The sequence below is a fragment of the Epinephelus lanceolatus genome, chromosome 18, assembly GCF_041903045.1.
Source record: "Epinephelus lanceolatus isolate andai-2023 chromosome 18, ASM4190304v1, whole genome shotgun sequence".
Lineage (NCBI taxonomy): Eukaryota > Metazoa > Chordata > Actinopteri > Perciformes > Serranidae > Epinephelus > Epinephelus lanceolatus.
Window position 1 is genome coordinate 1,090,064 of NC_135751.1, and position 27,203 is coordinate 1,117,266.

At 42.3% G+C, this 27,203-nt stretch overlaps 1 protein-coding gene across 5 annotated transcripts in view; it reads right to left on the bottom strand.

The window, feature by feature from the left end:
* trpm4a (transient receptor potential cation channel, subfamily M, member 4a) overlaps positions 1–27,203 on the bottom strand; it is a 222,187-nt gene that overhangs the window by 148,250 nt on the left and 46,734 nt on the right. For all 5 annotated transcript variants that reach the window (XM_033643742.2, XM_033643746.2, XM_078161183.1 and 2 more), the window contains exons 3-6: positions 23,095–23,272; positions 19,963–20,143; positions 8,817–8,986; positions 1,460–1,637 (exon numbers count right to left, since the gene is read on the bottom strand). In XM_033643742.2, coding sequence (XP_033499633.1) covers positions 1,460–1,637; positions 8,817–8,986; positions 19,963–20,143; positions 23,095–23,272 — 707 coding nt within the window. The remainder of the gene's footprint in view (positions 1–1,459; positions 1,638–8,816; positions 8,987–19,962; positions 20,144–23,094; positions 23,273–27,203) is intronic.

Sequence of the window (27,203 nt, forward strand, 5' to 3'; positions counted from 1 at the left end):
TGAGATACGATCTAAAACTATGACCTTCACCAGTAGAAGGCAGGCAAGTACTTACCATGGTCCTACTCTTACAGTACAACAACAATTATATAGCCTATGCTAAGCTAAGTTTCAATGTGTCAGAAGGAAATACACTAATGAGCCAAAACATTGATCATTTCATTGCAATGCAATGCTCTGCTGGTCCTGGCATCCATGCGGATGCCACTTGATGCATTCCACCCAAACGAACAACGTTACAGTACCCATCCTGAGGGCAATGGCACTCCCTGATGGCAGTGGCCCCCCCAGCAAAAACAAAAACTGCTCAGAAACGACCTGAGGAATACGGCAAAGACCTCAAGGCATCAATCTGACCTTCAAATTCCCCAGATCCCAATCTGATTGAGCACTCCCTGACTAGTACGTTCATCTGAACTGTACATCCAAGACTCTCAAGGACTGTGATGCTGACAAGAGAAATAGTTAACAAGCCACAAAGGCCTTGACTGAACTCTTCACAGAAAAAACAAAGAAGAAAGCGAGGAGTGTCTTGACAGATAGTTCCCATCCTCTCTTTATTTAGACAGTTCAAGCTCCTGAGCTCCAGGAGTCCCTCTAGCAACTAAAAATGTAATCAATAAGTCCTTTATCCCAGATGAGTTTTGAACTACGGATAGACAATGAGCTGATTTCATGTGTTAAGTGTTTTGTAATGACCTTGTATGTTTGTTTTATTGACTATCTGTCTGCTTTGATCAATGTTGTCTTTTGTGTCTGGTGAGCCAAAGACAAATTTCCACCTCCGATGGACAATATTCTACACAGTCTTTATACAGTGTGGCCTCCTTGGATTGGACTTGGCTCTGACCTGTGGAGGCACGGACACAAAACCTCTAAAGGTATCCTGTGGTGCCTGGCACTGAGGTATTGTCAGCAAATCCTGTGGGATGTGAGGTGGAGTACCAGCACATCTCACAGATGCTCGATCAGACTGGGATCTGGGGAACTGGGGAACTGGGAGGCCAGATGGATGCCTGAAACTCTTTGTCATATTCCTCAGGCCATTCTAAAGCAGTTTTGCAGTGTGGCATAGGGCACAGTCTTGCTGGGGGACCACTGCCATCAGGGGGTGCTGTTGCCATGAGGGGGGTACTTGGTCTGCAATAGTTTCTGGGTGAGTGGAGTGCATCAAGTGTCATCCACATGAATGCAGGACCCAAGGTGTCCTAGCAGGAGACTGCAGAAAGATGTAGAAAGATGATCAGTGTTATTCACTTCACCTATCAGTGGTTTTTAGTTTTGGCTGATCGGTATATCTCTAATGTTGGTTCTGCAAGGTGAAAACTGACCAAAAATGGAACTTAGCCATTTGTAGACCTACATGCAAAAGCCAAAACATATTACTTCAACTGTTGGATGGACCAGAAATATTACAGACTCCATGTTTGAAAGGGCTTGTTATATATCTCTGTCTTACCCCAAATGCCAGTGCGCTGATGGGAAATGTAGTCCTCCAGACTAGCACGAAAGGTTGTCTCTCCCCCACAGCGGCCAACACTCCCATCATCCACCAGGAGGAAAGCCTGGCAGTTGTTGTCCAGGCAGCTGGAGTCACGTGATGTGTTCTGGACATAATAACGAGCAGGAAAACTCCCCTTCAAACAGACAACACAATGAATGTGAGGAGAGATGGAACCTACTCTGCTACCCTGCAGATCTGATCTCAGCTGGGAGCATCTGGCCAACAGACTCACACTGGTGTTAATACCAGCCAACACAATGACTCATACTTTGCACCTCCCACACATCCACTCCACACCACTGGTTAAAGAAATTTACAATACTCTGACCCTTTATGTTTACTAGGTTTATTTTTTCTTTGAGGCAGACTGGGTGTGCAGTGTTTGATTCATGAGATGCTCCATTTATTCCCCTCTCCACTTTACTGTGCTCTCAATGACAAATCATCACTACAGAAGTCTCTATCAAGTCTGTGATTTGCTGTTTTAAATACTGTCTAAAATAAAGCTGACATTGTCTTGTTTCTTGTAAAGCAATTTATCTTTTAGGAAATTCTAGAAAAAACAACTCAATTATAAAGAAAAACAGATCAAAGTCTGACCAAATGTCTCCCCTTCTGTTCCTGAGATATGACAGTGAACAATGGCCAGAAAAGTGTTTTATGACATTATGGTGTCATATGTGAAGCTGAATTTTGAATATGAAAATGTCAACACTTCATCATTTTATCATAATAGACATTTGTGTGAAGCTTTGTCATAATAAAAACATAAATTCTTGAGTTATGGCCAAAAATGTATTTTGTGAGGTCACAAAGACCTTGACTTTTGACCACAAAATTCTAATCATTTCTTCGTTAGTCCAAGTAAATGTTTGTGATAAATTTGAAGAAATTCCCTCAAGGTGTTCTTGAGACATTACCTTCACAAGAATGACACAGACAAGGTCACAGTAACATTGACCTTTGACCACCCAAAACTAATCAGGTCATCACTGAGTCCAAGTGGACATTTGTGCCAAATTTGAAGAAATTCCCCTAAAGTGTTCTTGAAATATCACATTCACAAGGGTGGGACAGATGGATGGACAATGCGAAAACACTATGTCTTTGGCAATGGCTATCTCTAGCGCGAGCTCATGAAAAGATGAAGACATATTAGCATGTGGTGGGTGAACCGCCCATCTCCAGCGTGCCAAACAGCATAGGAGAAAACTGATTTGTATCATCAAACTACTTTATTCAGTGTTTTTACCAGCTTTAATCAGCTGGTCTGTTTGTTTTAGAGAGGAAGAGATCTCTGTGGATAATTCAGCACCCGGTGAAAACCTCCTTAACAATGAACACTGAAGGAAATCTAATCTGAATAAGTTTCAGCTGGTTGCAATCTGCAATCCCTAGGTTCCAACCCTTTCTTGGCCAATGGAAGGAAGCAGCTCAGTTGCCCAAGATCAAAGCCATAAATAGGAGCAGTGACCAGCAGCAGATTTTTTGTAGAGCACATTGAGATGTAGATGTGTTTCAGATTTCAAGTCATCAGACTCGCGGTGTGAGGGGTGTGGCCTGTCAAAGTTTATACTTTTTCATCTGTCAATCATAGCTCCACCATCAGGCTGATTGGGATCAAATTTGATCAAATGTCAAGCATTAGGACATCATTTCCAGTTCTGGTGCACAGTCTATGTTTCTAGCTTATTCCAGGTCACTGAATTTGAGCAAAGGCATAATATAAAATGTAAAGCTAACTGTTAAAACTGCTGTGGTATGTGTTTCTATCCATCGAGGCTCTCCGGTGGGCAGTGTCAGATGTTTGCTGTGGGCTGACAGCCTGGATAACATCACATAACATAACATAACATAACATAACATAACATAACATAACATAACATAAAGCACGGTCTGGGTTGGGCTTTACTCCCCTGAATGTGTGCAGTCTTTTAACAAAGTTAGATTTTATCCGAATCTGGGCTGTTTCTATTGATGCTGATGTTATTGTTTTATTAGAAACATGGCTTAACAAATCTACCTCAAATTCTGACATTTCCATAGATGGTTGTAATATATACCATTGTGACCAGCCTAAGCAAGGTGGAGGTGTTGCAATTTAGGTGAAGACTAAGTTTTGTGTTAATGTTTTGGTTTCTGAATCAATGTGTAATGAATCTGAATCTCTCGCTTTAAATGCGAAAGTAGCTATGGGCTTCTTTGTGACTGTTGTGGGTTGTTATAGGCCCCCCTCTGCTGTAAATGACACCTTGTCATCACTGTCACATCTTTTATTTCAACTTGAGTACAGTGAAATTGTTTTACTGGGTGACCTTAATTGGGACTGGTTAACCCCCAGGTCAGATGATTTCAAAAAACCTTTGTGTCTTTTTAAATGTTACTCGCACTGTAGAGCTCTACCGGCCCAATAGTGAATTCCCAGCTAAATCAACTTTAATTGACTTGATTTTAACAAATGTTCCTCATAAATACTCAGCTGTTGGAATATTTGCTGATGATGTGAGTGACCATTGTGTTGTAGCTGCTATTAGAGACACCAAGGCTCTGAAAGGTAAACCTCGCATCATTTTAAGAAGAGACACAAAAAATGTTGTTGAACAATGTTTTTTGTATGATTTATTTTACTTTGACTATCAAAGCCTCTAAATTATGGAGCTTTATCCCTATCTTTATTCAAGAGAGTGGTCTATCAGTTTGAGAGCATTATTTATTGATTTCAAGCTCAAAAACCCTGCCTTCGCACTCAAATAGCCTCTGCTTGTGCTTGGATCTACTCTGTTTCTGCTCAAACTGTGTGCTTGCACTCAGATACCATGTTGCTTGCACACAGATACCATATTGAACGCACTCAGATACCATTTGCTCGCACAGATTTCCTGCTCGAGCTTCGGCTTTTCTCCTCGCGCTCAAACTGTTTCTGTGCACTTGTAGAATTTCTGCTCTCAGATTTCTGCCCTGCTCTTGGATTTTTTTTGTGTAACAACCCTGTCAAAATCCCCCAACCAATAGAATGCCAGATTTACTGTTGACCAATGAAATGATCCCTGCCTCCTTGTGGGCGCGCTCGCCTTAGTTTTAGAGCGTCCCACCCGGGCGGGTACTCTTTAACCGGGTTCATCCACTCCCACCCTCCAGGGAAAGCCCTGTAAATTAAATGTTCTTCTCTGGCTTTCTTTACCACTTTTGGAATAAAGGGACTGTTAATTTACATACGTGCGCCATATATATATGATATCTTTAAATTTAATACTCTTTTGTCCCAGCTCATCAAACGTCTCTGTTACGTCGGCTTTGGGTCGACCCAGTGCCGTAGAATATACCCGCCCACATACGGAAGTCGCCACAGAAGACAGAATTTCATCTCTGCGGTGTTCGTTTGGAACTGAGCTCGCAGGACATGGCATCTTATCGCAGTTGGTTTCAGGTAAGCTATACTGGAATAAATTGGCAGAAAATAGCTTTGTTGTTTATTCTGTGACCATTAAAAGAGGTTCCTGGTGAGTGGTGTGGCACGACTGGGTGTATATAGGACATGTCCCCACCAGCTAATGTTATCTTTCGTTAGCTGATAGCTAGTTTAGCTCATGCTAGCTAACAGGCTACAACTGTGGTGTTTTCATTTTATTTTCTCTAGCTGACGTTATCTGCTCATCTGGTTATCGTGAGCACTCGTTTTGGGTTAAAGTGGAAGTGCCCAGAGCTGCCACCCGTGGTCCCGGGCAGGGCTCGAGACTTGGGATCCACTCACCTATGGTCCCGCCTGGGCCTGACCTCCGCAGCCCCCGGCCTGACCTCCGCAGCTTGGACGGATGCTCAAGTGTGGGTGAGAGGAACGGAGAGGACCACGGAGGTGAAACAGTGAAATTCAAGGATGCCTTCGGTATGTTGTTAATGTGATTTTATGGGCAATATATCAGTCGAGGTCTCCTCCTCTGCAAAGCAAACTGACCCGGTGGCTACAGGTAATAGCGCAGTTTTGAAGCCACTGTTTATCCGAGATGAAGGACTGATTGTTGAGCTGCTGTTAACAGTTTATGGAGTTAACGCCGGATCCCGTTATTTAACCGTTTCAACAATAAATTAAGCAGAGTGACCCAAAGCCTTCAATCTGCTAAAATACAGCTGAAATGCTAACAAAAAAAAAAAAATACAGTGGTGAAGTTGGGATTTTTTTATTTATTTTTTTTAAGTTATGTGCTCATCGTCTTTTCTGTCTCTTGTAGGCTGCCAGGAGAAGCGGACTGGCCATCAGATATTGTTTGTGGATATCTGAAAATAAAGTTTGTCAAATTTACTTTTGTTCTTTCATTGTGCACACTTACACACGAAATGGGTAACAGTCAAGCAAGTTTTCAATGTTAGCATTGATTTCTCACATTGAATGGTGAAATATTTGTAGTTTGAAAAGTCCGACCAAAATGAATAATGGTCGTAGATAACGAAGCATATGAATACGTTTGAACGTGGCGTGGTGGTCATTTTCGATTAAAGGCCGACGTCTCAGCGACGTCTTGGCAATGAGCAAACGTTCTCCCTGCTATGTGTAAACGATCTAAACTTGATGCTATCTGGGGTGAGTGCTGATATAGAGTATAACATCACTGGGACTTGTAACAGTAAAATCACTCTGTTCACAGGTGTTATAAATATAAATACAACTGTTAATTAACCAACTGTCACACTCGCTACATTGACGCAAACTGACACTAGCGTTACATCAAGAAGATGGATATTTTACCCAAAATTACATTTGAATTAAATTATGAGTGGTCATCAGGAGAGGACGAGGAAAAGGAAAGCCAGGACTCTTCAGTGCAGACCTCCAGGTGTGTTTGAATCCGGCCGTGCCAACATTCAGGTTTGCCAGTGTTTCATCAGCCGAACTGGACGAAGTTACACAGCTGCAGATCAATGTAAATACAAAGTAGCTTGTGAGTTCCTGGCGTGTGTGCTGCGTTGCCTGGCAACAGACTGGGGGAACTGTTTTTTTCGCGGAACTACATAACATACTTAAATCATTTATTTCATCACCTTTTGTTAACATTTCCTTACTCAGCATTGCTGTTTAAGCTGTTGTTGAACTGCTGTATAAAAGCAATATCACATGAGAGGTCGTGACGTTGTACTGTAGGCTATCGTCACACGGCTGTAATTGTCTTCGACACTCGGCCTGCGGCCTTGTGCCACAGTGCCCATGACCGAATCACAGCCGTGACGATATATAGTATCACTCCCTCTCGTGAGATATTGCTTAATTAAATACATACATATATATATGTATATATGTGTAAGGGATAATAGTGAGCCGGTGACTGTTGAAAAATAACTCACGACAGGGGAAGAGGGTGGGAGTGGATGAACCCGGCTAAAGAGTACCCGCCCGGACGGGACGCTCTAAAACTACGGCGAGCGCGCCCACAAGGAGGCAGGGATCATTTCATTGGTCAATAGTAAATCTGGCATTCTATTCGTGGGGGGATTTTGACAGGGTTGTTACACAAAAAAAATCCAAGAACAGGGCAGAAATCTGAGAGCAGAAATTCCACAAGGGCACAGAAACAGTTTGAGCGCAAGGAGAAAAACCGAAGCTCGAGCAGGAAATCTGTGCGAGCAAATGGTATCTGAGTGCGTGCAACATGGTATCTGAGTGCGAGCACACAGTTTGAGCAGAAACAGAGTAGATCCAAGCACAAGCAGAGGCTATTTGAGTGCGAGGGCAGGGATTTTGAACGTGAAATCAATAAAGAATGCTCTCAAACTGATAGACCACTCTCTTGAATAAAGATAGGGATAAAGCTCCATAAGAAGTCAGCCTATGTTCTCCCACTACTCTAACTTCATTAAACAATTACAGGCCCATCTCAAAGCTGTCAGTTCTTGCAAAGATCCTGGAACAACTAATAAGTGAACAGTTTAAAGCATTTTTATGTAATAATGCCATTCTATCCGAGCATCAGTCTGGCTTCAGAAAGCAACACAACACCAGTACCGCAACTATGATGGTGGTGAACGATATCATTGGCATTTTGGACATGAAGCAGAGCTGTGCAGCTCTATTTATTGACCTGTCCAAAGCCTTTGATTCTGTTGACTATCTTATTTTCAAAACAGAGGTATGAGTATTGGTATGTCTGACCAGGCCGTGGGCTGGTTTGTAAATTACCTCTCAGATAGGTCTCAGTGTGTTCAGTTTGATGGGGTCTTTAATATTATCCAGATTCAGCTCTCACAACTAAAGCTGGTTTTAAATGCTGATAAAACTAAGGTTATGCATTTCTCTAATGCTTGGAAGATGCCTCTGAACACTCCCTATGTTATTAATGCTCAGGGAAAGTTAGAGGTTGTCACTTGTTCCAAATATCTTGGTATTTGGCTCAATGACTCCCTGCCTTTCAAACCTCAGGTTGATAATCTTCTTAAAAAGCTGAAGCTGAAGTCAGGGTTTTATTTCAGAAACAAGTTCTGTTTCTCCTTTGAGGCTAGGAAAAGACTGGTTGCTGCTACGTTCTTACCAGTTCTGGATTATGGTGATTTGTTGTACATGCATCTGCATGTGCACATTGTTTGCACATGTTGGATACTACATATGATAGTGCACTGAGATTTGTTACAAATTGTAAAGCCCTCACTCATAACTGTATGCATTATTCCAGGGCTGGTTGGCCATCTTTGACCTTTTGTAGGCTCAATCACTGGTATTTGTTCATTTATAAAGCTATACTGGGTAAACTCCCTTCGTACATTTATACTTTGATTGAACAGAGGTCTAACCATAGCTATAGTCTTAGATCCCAAGATTTAGTTTTGTTGTCTGTTCCTAATGCACGGACTGGGCTGGGAAAGAAAGCTTTTATGTGCCCTGTTCCTCTTACTTGGAATAACCTTCAAAAAAGATTTGAAACTACATTAACTGGTCTCTCTGACTGCTTTTAAAGCTCTCATAAGTACAAGGATGAATGAGTCGGTTGGTTCTTGCCATTGTGTGTAGGTGTAGGTGCTAATATTTCTACATGTTATTGTATATCTTTTATGTTCTTTATTGTGTGGTTGTTTTGCTGTAACTTTTTGTGTGCTGCTGTCTTGGCCAGGTCTTCCTAGTGTAAGAGATTTTTTATCTCAACAGGACTTACCTGGTTAAATATGGGTTAAATAAAAAATGTAAAAAATAAACATCTACTTTAATTAGTTTCTCACAAGATATGACAGATTTGAAGATAAGATGTGAAAAGGGCATATTTGTGTACATGCCACAGTATGAGTGACACATGCAAACATCAGTGGAATCAGTAGAGAATTAGCAGATGAGTACCTGGGCATTGACAAGCTGCTGCCTGTTGTGCACCAGGCCCCAAGGTGCCAGCCCCACAGCAATCACTTTCTTCTGGGAGTCAGCAGGAGCCACAGCCCCATGGTCCCTCACCGCCTCGCCCACACAGCGGGCCACGCCTTCCCTCAGACCCCCAGTCAAGATCCAGGCCCCTGGGTGAGAGGATGAGAAGAGTAGTGAGGTGAGCTGTTCAGTAACTCAGCCTTCAGTATAGTATATACATACAAACTTATATAGTAAAGGCTGTCAGAACATAATATTGAGGCCCATTCTAATCTGTAAGGTGATTTTGGGTGTTTTGAAAGGTACCTTCTAATCAAAATCTGTTATTATTATTAAAATTAATATTATTATTATTATTATCATTAGTAGTAATAGCAGTGGAAGTAGTAGTAGTATTAATAATAATAATAGTAATAATCAGTTCTACTTTGCTGTTTCTGAATGTAGTGCTTGGCATTGATGAAAGCTAACACGTTCTGCATAGAAAGGACATAATTCCTCCCTCTGATGTGAGACATCTACAGGAATTATTGAGTGTAACTAAAAGTGGATCAAGAAAAAAAACAGAAAACAGAATTACTGTCCCAGGGGCATTTTTCTTGCAGTTTACATCCATGTCAGTGAAAACATGGATGCTTCACACACATCTTCTCCCTGACAACACAGAAGATCAGTACAGTCAGGACAGTTTCAAGGTGGACACCCAAGATTTGTGTCACCAATTAAAGGGATAGTTTGGGTTTTGTTGCCTATGGGTTACATTTGTAACAGGAAACCGATGGAATTGGGAGCCGGCGATGTTTTTATTCCCACAGCTGGGGAAATCACAAGTTCGCACCATTTTGGTATTCCTCTGTTTTCCTACAGCAGCTGACGAGGGTGTGTCGTGAGCCTGAGCCGGTGTTCGCGCTGTAGTAGTAGGGCTAGTACATCTTCTTCCTCACTAATAATAGCCTACTGGTTCTCTGTTGGAAACAGCCGATGAAGTTTTCGTTAGCTGTTGCTATCCTGCGCCCCTGTACGGCGTGGCAATGAACTGTATAATTGATTTCTGTTGGCGTGCTGTCTTGCGGGCCTGCACAGCGGAGTGATACTGGCCAGAAAATAGTCCCAATTGATAGCAAGGTCTGACGTAATGCGGGGATGTTTTAAAATTATTGAAATAGTCTAACAAAACACATGCATACTTTTTTGTAGCTTAAAACCTTTTGGTTACGTGTCCCCCTTCTATCTTAGGAACTACTTTTTCTCCGGTAAGCTACGGGCCATTTCTCAGAGCAGGAGGCTCATTGACAGTAGTGACACCGTCACATCAGAGCTACAGATGGTCAGCGTTTCACACAACTTCATGTCCAAAAACCCGAACTATCACTTTAACTATCAGGCCAAATATTTCCCCTTCTGTTCCTGAAATTTGACACTGAATAATAGCCAGAAAAGTGTTTATGCAGAACATTATGATGTCACAGTGAAGCTGACCTTTTGCATAAAAAAATGTCATCACTTCATTATTTTATTCTATTAGATGAAGTTTTGTCATAATTAACATATGAATTCCTGGGTTTTGGCTAATCAATCAATCAATCAATCAATCAATCAGTTTTATTTATAAAGCCCAATATCACAAATCACAATTTGCCTCACAGGGCTTTACAGCATACGACATCCCTCTGTCCTTAGGACCCTCACAGCGGATAAGGAAAAACTCAAACCCTTTAACGGGAACACATTTTGTCAGGTCACACTAACCTTGACCTTTGACCACAAAATTCTAATCCGTTTATTCTTCAGTCCAAGTGGATGGTTGTGTCAAATTTCAAAAAATTCCCTCATGATATCGCATTCACGAGAATGAGACAGATGCAAGGTCACATTGACCTTGACCTTTGACCACTCAAATCCAGTCAGTTCATAACTTAGTCCAAGTGAACATTTGTGCCAAATTAGAAAGAAAGAAATTCCCTCAAGGTGCATTCACAAGAATGGGACAGGCATGGTCACAGTGACCTTGACCTTTAACCTATGACCACCAAAACGAATCAATTCATTATTGAATGCATGTGGACACTTGTGGCAAATTTAAAGAAATCCCCTCAAGCTGTTTGAAATATTGCGTTCACAAGAATGAGATGCATGCAAGGTCACAGTGATCTTGACCTGTGACCTATAACCACCAAAAACTAAGCAATTCATTGTTGAGTCCAAGTTAACATTTGAGCCATGTTTGAAGAAATTCCCTTGAGGTGTTCTTGAGATATTGGCCTCTAGTTTCCCGGCGCGGCGCAGGGTGGCGAACCCCGCGCAGAGCTAGTTTCGAGCAGCGCAACCCGAGGCGCGCTCAGTTTGGTAGTTTGGCAGACAGAGGTGCGCTGAGATGGGTGTGGCGGCACAGCAGGGGGAGGTGTCGACAGATCCAGCTTGGCGCAATGACATTTTTGTGCCAAAAGGCTTCGCCGAAGGTGCGCTAAAAGCTCGCCAGCTGAAACCAGGTCTACTGTCAGCGCAGGCGGAGCAAAGCCGGTGTAGTGGAAGTTTGGCTGACCGGCGGACAGTGCACACACATCACCAAAACCTCACAGGCAGGTTTCCAGAATATCAGGCACATTAACAATGCAATAAATACCCACAAAAACCACTATTCAATGCAACTGCTGGGATTCACAGGACCACAGATGATTTATCATTTGGTAAAATCATCATTGATTTCAAGGCTTTTTCCTCTGCATGCTCTTTGTCTTCAAACAGAGAGAGCTAGGTGTCACCCATCTCCACAGGAGGTCTCACCTCACACCTCAGTGAGACTCAAGTCCCAAAACTTGATTGGACCTTTAGAGTGACATGTGACTCTGATGTCACAGGCATCTGTAGATTTGTGCTCCCTTCCAACAGATTCTTTTCTCTTTTTTGCTCCAACCGTGGAGCAGTGCTCTTCTTGCTCCAGCTGTTGAACAGCTAACACCTCTTCTGTTTGGGCCTGGACAGCAGAGGTCCAAACCCCTGCTCCATAGCCCAAACCACTAAATGGAGGGCAACTGATCACAGACTCTCTGGCAAACACAAGGTTTGCAAACTGGCTTTCCAGCAACAAGGAACTAAGTGAGTTAGCACCCAGCGTCTAACTCTTGAAGGACCCCGAGCAACCAGCTTCCTCGGATCAGAACCTTTGGAACAAAGGACAACAAAAACTGCAGCTGGAACCATCTTCCCAGCCTTCTTCTGCCGGCAAACAGCAGTACGCCACTGAGTGACTCTTTCCTCCATCCATTCAAGGATCGGTAATGTAACAACTGGGCATAGCTTATCACAGTTTTACAGGCTAAGCAAGACTGTTTGACTTGTTGTATGTTATTTGATGCTGTTTACTGAGTTGCTGTTGTGATAAATTGCAGTTAGGTCATTGATTAGTTGGCTTCGCCACAGCTAAGTGTTTAGTTTGCTAATACTGTCCACAAACAGATTCTTGCATGAAACTAAACAATCTCTGCACTAATTCAGACCGTTTGCAACACACGTCACATTGACATAGACTCATTAACAAATAGGCTTTCAACAGAGCTACATCCAGACAGGCATTTCAAAGTTCCTGCTTCTTTTCCTTTGTCGTTGTCCTGACCACACGGTCCGACAGACACCTCCCTCGACCGGAAGCCAGCCTTGATTCGGCCATTTTGGTAGTTCTCTGTTGTCAGCCATTTTGTTTTGTAGGCCAAACGGCTACTTGATCACCACACTCGCCTTTGTCTTTCCCTTTTCTCTCTCACACACACACACACACATACACACCAAGCTTGTATATAGTTAGTTAGAATTTGTGTGTTTTGGTTTGCTTTGCTAATTTGTGAATAAATGTAATTCTTTGGAATCATGCCTGCTGTCTGTTTAATTTTGCATAAGGGTGAATGAATAGTCAACCTCTGCTGCGTCAAGAACTCCAAAATCCTTCAGGCGTTACTGTTAATTTTGGTTGTTGTCATTAATTTAATTATTAATCAAACTCCAAATTAATAGTTCAGCCTATTTTATGAGACTGATATCTTTAACTGGCTATCATTTTTCCCTTTACGGGAATGGTGCCCCATGAGGTGATTTAATGTTAATTAAGTCACATTATTTAACATAATTATTAATTATTTCCGATAGCCAATTTAACCCCAACATATTTGGTGCCTCCGTGTGAAGCCTAAGGTGTTGACCCCAACATATTTGGTGCCATCGTGTGAGGTAAATATATGTTGATTCCCAACACAACTATCTGCAATCAGCACATAAATGTATCTCTATATTGACTGTCCCGTCACATCTGATGTCAGATCAAAGGTGATTGGCACCGTTTGGCACGTTTGGCATGCGTAATGGAAACCCAACCTGATTTGATTAACACAGCTGCAAACTAATGAGTTCACATCCCTCTCAGCCAACCACAAACAGCCACAGCATCAGATAGGGAGTATATATTCAGCATCTGTCATCTTAGAAAAGTCAAAAGAAAAGAAACGGAGTGAGACAGTGAGAGAGAAAGAGAGAGCGCGCGCGCACGAGAAAAACGCTGTCAACAAATTGTAAGTTATGTTCGGTGTCTTAAGGGTTAACGTTCTTCATGTGATTGCCTATACAAATGTTAAAATGTTCTTGCTTAATGTGATCGACAAAGATGGAGTACATTATTGCGAGGAGGAGGAGGAGGAGGACTTACGCAGAGAGAGCCTGAACCGCATGTGCCGAATCAGCAGGAAGAGCATCAGGGCACACGGGAGAGGAGAGACCACCTGGCTGCACAGCTCTGTCCTTAAATGTGAGTATTTCCGTGTACATTCATTCACACATTCATGGTGTAAATTTACTCAATCACATTAAATATAGGCTACAACAAATCACCCAAAACAAATTATTTCAATGTTCAATTATTATTGACCCCCCCCCCCCTTCCTCTTCTTCCTCTCTGGTTAGCGATACCTCCACACCACCTGGGTGTGGGGATCGTGGCCGTACCCTGTGGCAGCAGGCGCTCGGCTGCGTCCGCCAGCCGACGCAGGCTGGCGTCTATCGAGGCCAGCGGGAGCAGCCTGTTACTCACGCCCCGGAGCCGGTCTTCCACTCCTTGGAGCTGGGCCTCTAACCCCTGGACCCGGGAGGTTAGAGAGCCCGGCTCCCTCTCCAGCATCCTGAACCCCCCCGCCTGAAGGTCCAGGAAGGGCTGGTCCTGTGGCTGCACCCGGGCCCGTCTGGTCTGGCAGTGCGCGGGCTGCGGAGCTGGCCCCGTCTGCCTCCTGTGCTCAGAGAGCTTTTGTTTAGCCCTTTTTCTAAAATCACTGAACCGTTTTTTTGCACCAGGCAACAGTTCTCAGTGTATCCGGGCAACATTGATTTACAATTGTGGTGACCTCCTCCCAGGCTACCTTTGTATCCTCAGCCCGTGGAGGTCTGCTCGCAGTTCTGTATATTCAGACACTGTGAGCTTGAACCTCCCGGACCAAAACATCAGTTTCCTCCTGGAAGAAGTTTGGCCGTCTGACGCTGCTGCTCTCTTCTGCCATGGCGAATTGAGTAAACTCTCATTGAGCCTTCGCGCGGCACATTTAAGGGCGAGGAGAGGGGCTCATTTGATTGGTGTGATGTGAATCGGCTGTGTAAACCCACTCCATGCCTTCTCTCCTCCCTCATTCTGACTTGCGCAGGTAGGAGGGACGGAGGTGGGAAAGAGGAGTAGCTACGCCAGCGCACACGGTGTGTCAAACTTGCAAAGTCCACCTGGCCACACCCAGTTGGCAAAGCGCAGGTGCTGCGCCTCCGTCTCACCCGATCTGTGAAACTAGAGGCCATAGTGTTCACAAGGATGGGACATACAAACGGCAAGTTCAAAAAATTACAGGTGGCATATAATGATCAGTGTTTTTGCTACATGTAATTGATCGTGGTGCGCCGCCACGGCAAAATAAAAGCCGCCACGCCTTCAGAATGTGGATTTTTTTTTTTTTGATGTTAAAACAATGTAAAGTATATTGTATGATTGGATATATATGTATATACATACATATACATACATACATATATATATATGTATATATATATATATATATATATACATATATATATATTGTGTATAGCCTATATTTGCGCACATATACTTACCATAATCAGAGTTTGAAATGATAATTTAAATATCATGAAATGTTATGTGACACTACGCTGCAATTAACTTTATTTTGAAAAACGAACACCGGAGTCATCACCTGCCTGTCTGGCTGTACTGCGGCGCACTCAAGAGTGGATGGGAGGCAAAGAGACGTCAGTCCGAAGTAGAGGGAGAGAATAGGAGTGAGAGATAGGTTGCCTACCTAAGCAAGGTTAAGTTTGATGCATTTTTTGTTCAAGTCTGTGAAAACGACCCTAATGTGTTCTGTTCTGTTTCTTCCTCTCACTTTCGTCACGCTGTCATCATCTGAGCAAACAGCGTTGAACTTTTCCGTGCTCTCATAGCTCCTTAGCTTTGTTTTAAATGAGGCCGGCATGCCCTTCAGGATCATTGCAGTTAACAAGCCATCACTTAAAGTTTCTCCTGCATTCCTCAGTGCTGTGTAGAGCTTAGATTGGGCCCAAAAAATCCAACCCGACCCCACCTGAGCCTGTGCATGTTCTGTCCGAGCCCTGCCCGGCCTGTCCCTTTAACTGTAATTATGAGACCGAGCCTGGTTTAAACCCAACATTTTTTTAAGGATACGAACGTGGAAATTGAAGGCTGACTCTCGTCTTTCTTTCCATGGCAAGCCTTCGTCATGTGTCTCTTAAGTGTCGAGGTCCCCGTCTTTTTGCTGTCCTATACCAGCACTGTGCTGCATTTGGTACACTCGACGAAGCCGACACACACGTTGTCAACAACTCACATGTGCGCGCCAGTGGCGCCGTCAAGGGGGGGCCATTTAATAATGTGCGACACCTGCTACCTGTTTACCACGCCCCCTCTCCAGACAACGGGGGGTACGTCCCAAGTCTCTTAATTTTATACTGCTAACTCCTAACTCCTTACTTGAACTGGAAGTCGTTCGAGGTCCGCCATCTTTAAGGCCGTCTCATGTCTCTTATTCCTGCCAGTAAGGAGCGTTAGGAGTTAGGAGAGATCTGTTAGGTGCGATGAGTTCGGTAACACGAGAGGTTCGTAACAGGAAGTATTTTTCATCTTGAGGCCCTGACGTATAAATACCTGCCCCCTACATCTTGCTCATTTGAACGAGATGGCGGAGAAACAGCGCAAGTGTACCCATTGCATGCATTCTTTGCAGTGAAACACTGTAATTCACATGCCTACGTGACTACAAAGAGTAACGTTAATGATATTTTGTGCAAGACTGTCATGTTGTAATTAAGTTTATTTCATTCACAACCCGTTGCGCTGTTCAGCGGACTGTCGGTGATGTGTGGCTGTTAAATGTGCAGCTGCTCATGTCCAGAACCACACGTGTTGATATAACACCACGCACACACACACACACACACAAACACAAACACACAAACACATTTGTCCATCATTAATTGTCCTGCATGTCATGTGAGTGGAATAATGTTTAATAGCTTGTAGGTAATATCAATTATTAATATTAATATTAATATTAATTAATATTATTACTTTCATTAATGTTGTTGTAAGCTACTGTCATTACCATCTGTCCTGCATCTCTCTCTGTCTCTGTCTCTCTCTCTCTCTGTCTCATTGTGTCATACGGATTACTGTTAATTTATTATGCTGATCTGTTCTGTATGACATCTATTGCACGTCTGTCCGTCCTGGAAGAGGGATCCCTCCTCAGTTGCTCTTCCTGAGGTTTCTACTGGTTTTTTCCCCGTTAAAGAGTTTTTTCTGGGGAGTTTTTCCTTATCCGCTGTGAGGGTCCTAAGGACAGAGGGATGTCGTATGCTGTAAAGCCCTGTGAGGCAAATTGTGATTTGTGATATTGGGCTTTATAAATAAAATTGAAGTGATTGAGGTTGACTGACATGTCTGATATGTCTTATTCACTCAGCAGCTGACTTGTTGAATGATGGCGAGTGGATTTAATAATAGTGATAATAATGATGATGATGATAATAATGATAATGATGCTCATCACGGTGACAGTGGCAGGGCTACAGACTGTTCTTTAATTGTGACAAACTTCGGCAAATGACTCAGTAACAATGGTAATACATGCAAAAGTGTGTGACCAAAGTCATGATGGGGGTTACGGCTTTGATCAGCGAATATAATGTGACTTGGGTTGTACGCCAAACGCTGGCTCCGTTATGCAGCAGATCCAGCTGTGCCGCCGTCATCAGAAAAGGACATCGCTTTACGTGACGCTTCAGAGCAAGGCCGTCTCATGTCTCTTAATCAGCAATCCTCGCTCCTCACTCCTAACTCCTGACTCCTTCCATGTTTTCCTAAGTGGAGGGACTAAACAGTAAGGTAAGGTGGTTAGCAGTAATTTTAAGGGACTTGGGACGTACTCCTGTGTAACCCAGGTCTCTAGTGGGTAAATAAAACTAAAATATGTGAAATTATGTGAAACTGTGTGAATGAATGTCACGTGAGTTAAGTAGCCAATCAGAGCCGCAACAGAGTAGCCTCAGCGCTACTAACAGGAAGTGGGTACGCTGCTTAGTCAGATGACTGGGGACGCTGAGAGCGGAGCAGCTGCAGGTCAGTGGTGAAATGTTTGTTACCCGCATGTTTCAACATTTAAACCGGTTAACATGAGGTGTAATGGTTGAACTTTATGGCTTGTAGATGGCTACCCTGTGTGAAACCCTGATGAGGAACTCTGGTTGCATGAAGGCTCTTGACAAGTGAATTGGTGAGTTAACGTGTTATTGTTAGCAACATACATGTTAGCGACATGCATGTTGGTAACTCATGTCACATGTTAACACGTCAGATATTTAACATTCATCACCAGCAGTCATTTACACACTGTCTTATAAGTTAAACAAACGTACTGCTGTTGTGTAGCATGTGTGTCACTAGTGTGTAGTTTGTTGTTTGTTCATTTGCTGGTTAGCCACCAGCTGACAAGCTAATGCGGTGCTGCGCCTGGCTTGGGTTAATTCACGGTATGGAAGTTTAACCTGGTCCAATGTATGGAAGTTTAACTGTGTCACTTTTGTATGCAGATGGTTACATTTAAAAGGACATTATGAATGTAATGAAACAGATACTGTATACTATATATATCTATACTTGTACATGTATTTGTTTTGTTTTGTTTTATTTATTTTGTGGGATTTAAATGAAAGCACATGAAGCTAAATGAAGGCCTTTTGCTTAATAAAGGCCAGGCTTTTTGACTATGGAGAAACTTGAGCATGAAGAACGCATGATGGCGAGATAATTCGAACCTAAACTGGACCAAGAAGAACGTCGATCTACTGCAACTAGCATCTCACCTGCCAAGGCGGTAGGCCACACTGCAGCCCAGCCCCATTCATCTTTTTTTCCCCCCTTCACACACACACACACACACACACACACACACACACACACACACACACACACACTCAGGTATCCCCTGGATCAGCACATTAACCCCTCCTTGACTGACTAATTGACTTTTGGACTAATTGACTTTTTCCCCCCGTTTGGACTGTGTTGGACACGGGAAACTCGTGGCATGTGAAGAGGTCCACGATTTCAAACAGTTTTGAGTTGGGGTATTTTGGTTGTTTATGTTGAAATTGCATTGTGATGTTTTCTTTTCTTTTGGTTTAACTATCAGTTGAATTAGTGGAAAGAACACAGCATTTATTTGCTTGGATCCAAAGAACTTATTGCTCGGTGCACCAGATCTTAAATGACGTTAAGCTAGCTTTGAAGCGACAACTTTTTGATTTTTTACAATTTTCTATTGAATCTAATTTTGTATGGCCACTCTTTTTTTTAATTTGTTTGTTATTTATTTATTCATTTTTTCACTTCAATACATGGTACCTATTAAGCACATTTCAGTCTCCGAGTCTTCCTTTGATATTGCCATCATTATAATTTCTCCTCCTTAACCGAATCTGCGGTCTTCTGGTTCCACTAGTCCACACACATATTGTTGCTAGTTTACAATAAATTCTACACATCCAGCGTAAACATATGCTACACCTGGTCAGTGTAAGAGCACATTCAAGATCAGCAGTATTCAACACGCTTTTAATTGTTTTTATGTGTAGGCGAGGACAGACCTGAGGAAGAGGAAGCATCAATGGGCCACCTCATACAACAGAGCCTTAGAGCTCTTTTTCAAAAAATCAAGAAAAATAAAGTGCTCTCAGCCAGGCTGCAAACTCTGCCATTAGATTAGGCTACAGTTGTGTATATAGTTGTGCTACAGTTGTGTAGTGAATAAATAGTGTATTTATAAAAACATTCAGTTTCCGTTATCGCCGGAGCCCTCCCCCACAGTTTCAAAAAATCCTGGAGGAAACCTTAGAATCTTGCTTAAGCTTCCTAGGACGAGTGCCAGTCAGTTGTTTGTATGCAGTGGTGTTCCAACCTTAGGTGCTCTACTTAGAATTGATATGTACAAGTTTATGGAGCAACTGATGGTCTCAAAAAATGAAATTATTATGGCTATAGCTTTGCCTAAAATGAGTAGTACTAGGTACTTTTCCAGTTTTTGGAGGCACTGGAGAGGATGTTTGTATGTCTTTAAGATGTTTTTTTATGTTGTTGTTATATATGGACCAATCTGAGTCTGAAATTAAGTTTGAATTGAACTGAATTGAATTGAAAACGTACATACAGATGGACAGACAACCTGAAAACACAATGCCTCCGGCCACAGCTATTGCCGGTGCGAAGGCATTAAAAAAAACAAAGTTTATGAATTTGAACACTAAATATCTTCTCTCTGCACTGTATTCAACTAAATATAGGTCAAACGATTTGCAAATCATTGCATTCTATTTTTAATTACGGTTTACAGTGTTCCGAATTTTTGGAATCAGGGTTGTAGTATTTTTGCATACATTTTCCAAGTGTACAGCTGACCAGAACAAAGTGACATCATATAATCAATATTTTACAATTTCTGAATTTTTCATACAAAATTATTCCGGGATGCATTCTCAGTGGGTTCTTTTGATCCTAATGGTAACTATGGGTTCTTACCCGTGCTCTGTGCGGCTTTAACCAGCCCGTTTCTCAGGACATCCCTCACCCATGTTTTGATCTTCTCATGGCCTTCACCCCCCACCACCGACACCACTAAGTTGGGTGAAGGCAGGCCCCAGTGAGCTGTCATCAGGGTGTAGACGATCTGAGGCGATGTGTCACATGACAGGCGCAGAAACTAGATAACCAGAAAAAGGAATGCATTTATCAAATAATTTCCAAATATTCAGACAAAGATGCAGTTCACCAAAAAACCTTAACATTATTCATGCTGTTTAGCTAATGTATATGGGAGCTAATCCTAGAGGTCCACTATGGGCAACATTCCATCTAAAAAATGCTTTCTTGTGTCTCAGAAAATTAGACTACCAACGTGTCCACATGAGGTATTAGCTGCAGTTTTCAGTTGTTCCTTCATCACACAGAATAAAACACTTCACTTTTTTTGTACAACAGCAACATAACACATAAGTTGTACACCTCAGTGGGTCCCAAAGTATCTTTTAAAGAGTTACCTAAATTATACCACAAAGAAAAGTAATGTTTCACTGCCCTCTCTGGTTAAAATAATCAAGTCTGTTTCTACGTAAAGTAACTACAATTAGTTTTAATTGGTTAGAAAACAGTCTAAGTTTAATACTTATGCTCTATATGACCTACAAGACCATCAGCAAGGAGCTAGGCTATTTCTATATAGTTATTCTTGATGCCTGTCCCTGGGTCTTCCCTGCAAGGTCAGAAGAAATGATTTACAGCACAAAATTCAGAAGAGCCTGTTTACATTTTCCCAGGCAAAATTTGACAGTGAGTAGTGCGTTAGCAAGTTGGAAGGAAGCAGAAGCATAACGGTCGAAAAACATGAGTCAGCTGTGTAACTATTTCAACAAATGGAGATACTTGTGGAATTTGAAAGGATTTAAAACTGATCCCAAATTGTTCCTCTTCTTCCTTGACAGGTAGGCTATGTAATATTTTATTTATGAAATACATTGCAAGATGTGGCTTTACATCAATATATGAATTAAGGTTAGTGGCTAAAACAAAGCTAGCTAACCCTTTGGGTAACATTATCTGAATGTACCTAATGTTGTCCAACATTTGTTGAGCAAAGCAAGCACCTCAAAGCTTTCTGTGATTATGAGCATGATGACCAACGTACTCCAGGCAATCACTATCGTCATATTACAGTTATTAATCTTACATAGCCGCATATAGATACATAACCTCATCGCTCTGCATCCTGTAAACAACTTTAAAAAAGAAAAATGGAATGAGTTTTTTTTTTCTTGTTCCACAACAAATGCACACACTTGCCAGATCAAAATCTTTACGCCACGAGGTGGTGGTGGTGCTCATGGGAAATGCAGTCTTCATTCCACAAACACTACTGTTTTTGTCTACAGGGTCTGCCAAAATCTACACAAAATCAAAGTTCCTTGTAGTTGCTTTAAAGGGAAATTTCGGTTTATTTCAACCCGTCTCCTATCGTCCTATATTTGTTTCAAGTGACTAGTGACATGGAAATAATAGTTAGCATGTTAGCCGTTAGCCTAGATACTGCCGGGGCGCATTAGTAGCGTCAGACCTGTTAAAACGTAAGTGAACGGGCATACCTTCAGGTGCAAAGTTAGTCCACTAAACAAGCTTTTTTCCACAAAGACCACCTCATATCGTTAGGATAAATGTCAGAGAACATATAGAAAACAACATGTAAATGTGTTGTCTTACCTTACCGGTGTGGTGCCGTGTTTGTTTATCCCTCTAGCTCTGCTTTTCAAAGCGCGGCCGAAATATATCTCGCCAGCCCTAGATAAAGCCCAGCTGGATACTAACGTTACTCCAGGTGGAGATGTCTCGTCCTCGGTCACATCCAGACCTTGAAAATAAGGCTGCAACCGGTCCCATTCCTTGCAACAGAGGCATTCCTCACAGGTACACCACCAATCTCCAGAGCTACACAGCCTTGAAGCAGCCATTCGTCCTCTACCTGTTGCGCCTCTCTCTCTCTCTCTCTCTCTCCTCCTCCGTTCTTCAATTTCACGAAGCTCTTCGTCAGTGTATCCTTCCAGCTGTTGCTGCTTGTTCAGGCACGCTATGAGATCGCTGCTTGTTCTCGCGATATTTCGGCCGCCCTTTGGAAAGCAGAGCTAGATGATAAACAAACATGGCAGCACACCGGTAAGGTAAGACAAACCGTTTACATGTCATTTTCTATATGTTCTCTGACATTTATCCTAACGATATGAGGCGGTCTTTGTGGAAAAAAAGCTTGTTTAGTGGACTAACTTTGCACTTGAAGGTATGCCCGTTCACTTACGTTTTAACAGGTCTGACGCTACTAATGCTCCCCGGCTGTATCTAGGCTAACGGCTAACATGCTTTTATTATTATTTATTATTTATTATTTTTATGTCACTAGACACTTGAAACACATTTAGGACGATAGGAGACAGGTTGAAATAAACTGAAATTTGTGGTCAGAGGTATGCACTGTTGCACCAGTAACCACACCTAACAGTGATGTCACAGCCTGCTGACCACACGCTGCAGTACACTTATCCATCACGGCAGCAGGACAAGAAGTCAAACCCCTGGACGCAAAAAAACTATATTCAGATGTTATACTGCTTGTTTATCTGTTGCACCTTGACACTGTAAATGATGTTATTGAACTCTTAAAAAAGTACAGGCCTTTCTGAGCATCTTAACACTAGGTCTCATTCACCAATATCTTCCTAAAATTGTTCTTAAGAAAGGCCCTAATAATTGCATAGTTGTTCACACCTATGTTCCTGGAATGAATCCCATTGTCCTCATGAGTTGAAAGTACTTGTTGATTGACACCATACTTAAAAAAAACTTCAACAATTCTGAGGTGGAGGAACATCTTCAGGGAGTGAATGCCAAACACACTGTCATATTTAGTTGGGTCAGGATTGGATGTATAATAACAGAAAAAAAGATGCATGGGATGCTAAAAATATATGTTAATCCATCATGCCACCCGTCCTGCAACCGTTAACTTTATTCATTACATTAGCTGAGGATAGAGACAAGCAAGTGTGTGTGTGTGTGTGTGTGTGTGTGTGTGTGTGTGCGTGTGTGCGTGCGTGCGTGCGTGCCACTTACATGACTGTGTCTGCGTCCAGCACCAGCAAACTCCAGCTCTCCAAAGGCATCAGTGGGCGACTCTGAAGAGTGCTGCCTGCTGTCCCACTGAGTGACAATGGCAGCTCCAAAGAAGTCCGCTGTTGCCACAGAGTCATGCACGTGCCGCACACCACCACACTGGCACAATGCTCCATTACTGACACACAACAACAAACAAACCCACACAAACGTTACTTTTTGGTTGATAGTACCTCAAATGCCCTCAGTCAATTCAAAATGCATTTGTGGTAATGAAACAGTTACTTAGTGGTTCATAGCTGGTACAAAGCTAATCTCTCTCTCTACGCTGAATCTAAACAAGGAAGGCTGTTCCAGAGTTTGGGTGACCCTGACAGCAAATCCACAAGCCACTCTTTCAGTTTTAAGACTAAATCAGAAAACTGCAGCAGAGTTTTGGTGGAAGATCTGAGATTGGGTACTCATGGGTCCAAAAGCTGTATCCATACTGTATTAAGTGCTTTTAAAGTAATGAGTGCAAGCTTAACTCAATTCTAAACTCAAATGGAAGCCAATGAAAAAAGGCTAAAATCGGTGTTATGGGATCTCGAAGGCATGAGCAGCATTTGCCACTCAGGCAGGTATGGAAAGCTACTACAACCCAGATTCCCAAAAACAATTGGAACACTGTGTAAGATGTAAACAAAAACAGAATGTAGTGACTTGCAAATCATTTTGACCTACAGTATACTGAACTGAATACAGTACAAAGATAAGATATTTATAGTTTGAGAACTGAACTTGAACTTCTCCTCTTAAACCTGGAGACACAAAATCTATTATTTCCAAAAACAATCTAAAATGTGGACTCATCAGACCACAGCACAGTTTTCCACTTTGTGTCAGTCCTTCTCAGATGAGCTCAGGCCCAGAGAAGCCGGCACTGTTACTGGATGTTGTTGATATAAGGCTTTCACTTTATTATCTGTTAATACAGCGATGAACTGTGTTTCCTGACCATGATTTTGTTTGTTCCTAAACCCATGTAGTAACCCATGCCCATATACAGTCATGTCAGTTTTTAATGCAGTGCAGCCTGAGGAGTCAAAGGTCATGGGCAGTTAATGGTGGTTTTCAGCCTTGCCCCTTATATGCAGACTTCTATGGATTCTCTGAATCTTTTGATGATGTTATGGATTGTAGATTGTGAAATCCATAAATTATTAGCAATAATAGTTTATCAGTTTGAACATTAAATATCTTGTCTTTGTAGTGTATTCAGTTAAATATTGTTTGAAATGAATTTGCAAATCATTGCATTCTGTTTTACACAACATCCCAACTTTTTTGGGGTATAAGGGCTGTATAATCAATATTGGAGGGGAGGAAATCATAAACAACTCTCTCCTAGTCAGATAATGGTAAAAAAATATATATATATATATTAGATTGTTGAAACAACCATTGCTAACGCACAAAAAAGGGCTCCAAATGTGCATACACCTTTAAATCTGACCACTTTTTTAAATGCCAGGCACTGTCCTATTTGATGAACTTATTGCATTCACTGCAGCAGCAACATGTTTTTCCACTTGTTGCATTATCTGTTATTTTTTTACCCCACTACAATATGTGCTCCCTAACCCCCCCCCCCCCCCCCCCCCCCCCCCCCCGATTCACTGTTATCAACAAAATGCAGTTATTACTGGTATTTATGAAGTAACAGTTAATTGCATGGTAAAAAAAAAGCAAAATACTTAGGGCCGAATTCACAAAAGGATTGCGTGGCTTTTGCGGCTGCTAAAAAATGGAGCAAACAGATTCACAAAGCACGCGCAGAGGGTGAAATGCTCCACTAGCTGCGCTGCCAAGCAGATTGCGTCTCGGTGCGCCGGTGTTATTTGCACGTATTTAAATGAGGTAATATGCATATATTTGGCGCAAAAATTGCCCCTTTCTATGCAAATGAGCCTCACTGATAAACAACGTCTAATTCACTAACACCAGCGCTAATAGCCACACGCAGTTTGAGTGAAGTAAATAACGTCTTTAGAAAGCTGGTGCAAACTGGGCGCTCCTCTGTGGAAGCCTCTCGCCCAGACTTTCCAGTGATCGTAGCAGCAGTGATCGTCTGTTAAATCAGTCTGTAAATAATATTTTGACATTATTATTATAATCATTATTACTTTAATGGCATCCGAAGATACTGATGCGTTGAACAGGTGACAGTCTGCGGTCGTTCTCAAAACGCACTTCTGTCACGCACTTCAAAAGCAACTTTCAATAATTTATTTTACGAAATGGGGGAAACAAACGTGAACAAAAAACGGTTCCATAATTCATATGAAATTCAAAAGATAATGAAAAAACAGCTACAAGTGAGAGGGAATAGTGATAAAGTGGTCAAACTTGGTCAAATCCACAGCCTCAACCCATCCGACACTGTAAGACTGACTCACCAGCAGACATCACTACATGAGGGTATACAGTATTCAGTATTCAGTCTGCCATTGTTCTGCCACGATGTTCTTGGCGCAAAGCCAGCATTTATACTTTGCCATGTGTGGCTTATTGCAATCAGGGGCAAATCAGGGGCAAACTGCACTCAGCTGCCAAACTTTGTGGGCGTGTTTGTGCTGGTATATCATTAGCGCAATATCCTTTGTGAATAGGACGTTAAGACGGAGCAAACTGAGGGTGCAAATGAAGTGCAATTCAAGGTGCTATCAGTGGCCGCAGTTCATTCTTTGTGAATTCGGCCCTTAGTGTTTAGAGTGAAGATTACTTTATTTTGAGTTAACCTCACTTGCAACAATAAGTAGCATAAGAGGCTGGGGTGCAAGGTGGGATGAGAACCATTAAATTCAAAAAGGATGAAATGCGCATGCGCAATAGAGTCTCCCACCAGCAGACAGACAGGGCAGCGTGCTGACCTGCTGAAGAGACCCTTCAGCGACCCTTCAGAGACTCTGGATTTCGACTCGACTCGACTCTTTCGAAGAATAATAAGGTAAGTTATCAAGCAAGTTTGTCTGTTAATGTGTTTTAATGCCTGCTATGACTATGTTAGCATTAGCTAGCTAACACTAGCTGACAAACAGGAACGGCTAATATGTGACTAGCAGAGCCTGTTCAGGCCATGGTTCAGGCATGTTTTGGCGGTTTCCCCACCGTCATCCCATGATCTGCTTAAAACCTACTTTAACTGTTCCCTAGCTTTGAAAGTCCCACATTTGAAATGTTGTAGCATGAGTTTTCTCTTTCCCCCAAGTTGACAACGAAGGCATTTTGGTCAGACTTTAGAAATTTGTAACGTGGAAATTACGATTTTCAGTGAACGCAGCATGAATGTGTTTGATGTAGAGACAAGGTTAAATGAGGTTCGTAATGCACTGTCACTGTCTTCCTTGGAGAAATGGCGAAGGGTGACAAGAGGCCACAGCAACAATAAGTTAACTTGCTTGTAAAAGCTAACAGTAAAGCTAACTGTGAAGCTGCGTCATTTACGTGTTGGGTGTAACGTTAAACGGTACCCAGCGGTAAGTTACACATTTTTACCTTCAATACAGCGTGGGTGAAGGAAAAATAAGTTACATGAGTGAAAGCAACAGTTGGGGTGTGTACATTAAACGTTAGGGCTGCCGCAATCCACCACACGGCCATAGTCAAATTTACATGGACTAGAGGAGTCGTTTGCTCTGTGTTAATTCGACTGCAGTTGTGAGTCTGCTGAAAAGCTGATGTTGCGCACCGGTCTGTGGCCTCACAGAGTGCACCGATGAACGAGTCCTCTCCTTGTCCCTCTCGAGCTATGATAAGCTGTAAGTCACATTAAGCGACCTGTGACAAACAATGAGTGAGAAATCGGCTCATTCTTTATTTTGTGTTGTAGGTGTTTGCAGAGTTCAACAGGACAGTCACCAAAAACCTACAGATGGACTTTTTTGATGCCCTGGACCACCACACACCACGCTTTGTCATGATCTTCAAGTCCAAGAGAGGAAGTGTGGGAGAGACCCTGACTGAGTTGGTGCAACAAATTGATTCAGGGCTAAGTCTATGAAAGGCTTCTTCTGTCTTTATTGCTCATGCTAAGTTGACTTCAAATAGTGATTGTTGTTTTGCTGCTT